Source organism: Coregonus lavaretus (genome assembly GCF_964263955.1).
Source record: "Coregonus lavaretus genome assembly, contig: HAP1_SCAFFOLD_805, whole genome shotgun sequence".
NCBI classification, from domain to species: Eukaryota; Metazoa; Chordata; class Actinopteri; order Salmoniformes; family Salmonidae; genus Coregonus; species Coregonus lavaretus.
The window spans coordinates 3390-5264 of NW_028160633.1; the positions used below are offsets into that span (position 1 = coordinate 3390).

Below are 1875 nucleotides of genomic sequence, written 5' to 3' on the forward strand. Positions count from 1 at the left end.
TGGGCAGGACTATGGCAGATGAATGAACCACTCTATCTTTTCAGACTGTCAGAGTATTTATTTGGTCAATATGTCAGTGTATTATGTCTGTTGTTTGTAACAGTGTGTTTTATGTGAAAATGTGATTGTATTATACACTGTTTTTTAATGTTTAAGGACTCTTGGAAGATTAGTCCAAATGAGGACTAAGAGAGATCCTAATAAAATAAAATAAAATAAAATATATCCTTCTCTCTCTCCCCTCCCTCTCTCTCCCCTTCTCTCTCTCTCTCCCCCCCTCTCTCCTCTCTCTCTCTCTCTCTCTCTCTCTCTCTCTCTCTCTCTCTCTCTCTCTCTCTCTCTCTCTCTCTCTCTCTCTCTCTGTGTGTGTGTGTGTATGTGTGTGTGTGTGTAGTATTACATAGTATTTGGCATAGAGTACCAGAGTACAACATGCCCATTTCTTCAATTACTAAATTCACAGATAAAAATGTATTACTTAATTTAAACAAATAATAAATGTGTTTTATGTTTTTTTTCTTCTGATTTGCATTAGTTGTATTTCTTCACACAGAAGCTAATTGTCAACAGGTAGTGCTGGCACCTTCTCATAAAATAAAGACAAGTCAGAGTTTAGAGCTGAATTTACTGTAGGAGACATAACTAGACCCATGCGCCCAAGCCGCTATGGAAACATTGGTGCGTAAAAATACCACTACAACTGATTGTTGCCGAATTAAGGACGACTTTCAAACCCACCTGAATCACTATCTTCAATACGACAGGAGACACGATGGTGGTGCATATCTTCTCCCGGTGGGGTCCATGATACTTCTGTCCCATGGTGAAGAGCATCGGAGAGGCCAAGAGGAACGAAGCCACCCACATCCCACTGATCAGCTTCTTGGTGCGACTGCAGGACATGATGCTCTTCGCCTTGAAAGGGTGGCAAATCGCCATATAACGCTCGACGCTGAGACTGGCGATGTTGAAAGCCGTGGCATACGAGCAGGCATCCCGAATGAAATAGTAGCCTTTACAAACAACTCCTCCGAACGCCCAAGGATGATGGACCCAGATGAAATTATAGAGCTCGACAGGCATGCTGAGGACTAGTATGAGCAGGTCGGAGACGGCGAGACTGGACAGGTGGTAGTGGACAGTGCTTTGGATGTTCTGGAGGGACTTCTTGGTCAGCAGGGTGTATAGCGTAACGGAGTTCCCTAAGCAGCCGACCGCAAAGAGCGCGATATAGATCACAGTGACCAGGACCTTGGAGTAGATGTTAGTGTTCACGTCCAATGAGTCCTCCTGATCGAGCTCCGATCCGTTGTCAAATAGAGAGTAGTTCTCCAGACGCAGAGAGTAGTTGTTCCTCGGAGTCAGAAGTTTCTGCGCCAGCGCGCGTAAGTGTAGAAAGTCGCGCCCTGTCAGTGTGAAATTCAGCTCCATATTGTGTAATGTAAATAATTAACTCTTAAAACCACTTGTGTACGACTACAGAAATATCGCACTATATTAAAATCCTGTTGAGAAAACGCATGTAGTGTTTGCGCGTAAAAGCGGGAAGGGGAGAGTACCGGTTTGAGGCCAAGAGGGAAGTTGTGATGCTTTTATATCTGGCATAAGAGGAGGCGTGCTGGACTCGCAACCTTGAGCGATGACGGAGTGCCATTCAGTAATCGGTGTTTTCTTGTTGTTATAATCCTTTGATATTTAACTTTGAATTCCTAAAATAGACTCAATCTTTATAAAATGTGTCTTCCATGTATAAATGTACAGTACCAGTCAAAAGTTTGGTTTTTCTTTATTTTTACTATTGTTTACATTGTATAATAATAGTGAAGACCTCAGAACTATGAAATAACACATATGGAATCATGTAGTAACCAAAAA

At 42.5% G+C, this 1875-nt stretch overlaps 1 protein-coding gene across 1 annotated transcript; it reads right to left on the reverse strand.

The window, feature by feature from the left end:
- Window positions 1-738: 738 nt before the first annotated feature.
- On the reverse strand, window positions 739-1431 carry LOC311121607 (neurotensin receptor type 1-like; the record flags this gene model as incomplete). The annotated part of the gene is made up of 1 exon (XM_084196071.1): window positions 739-1431. A coding segment is annotated over one exon (693 nt), but the record flags the coding sequence as incomplete, so codon positions are not given.
- Between the last annotated feature and the right edge of the window lie 444 nt (window positions 1432-1875).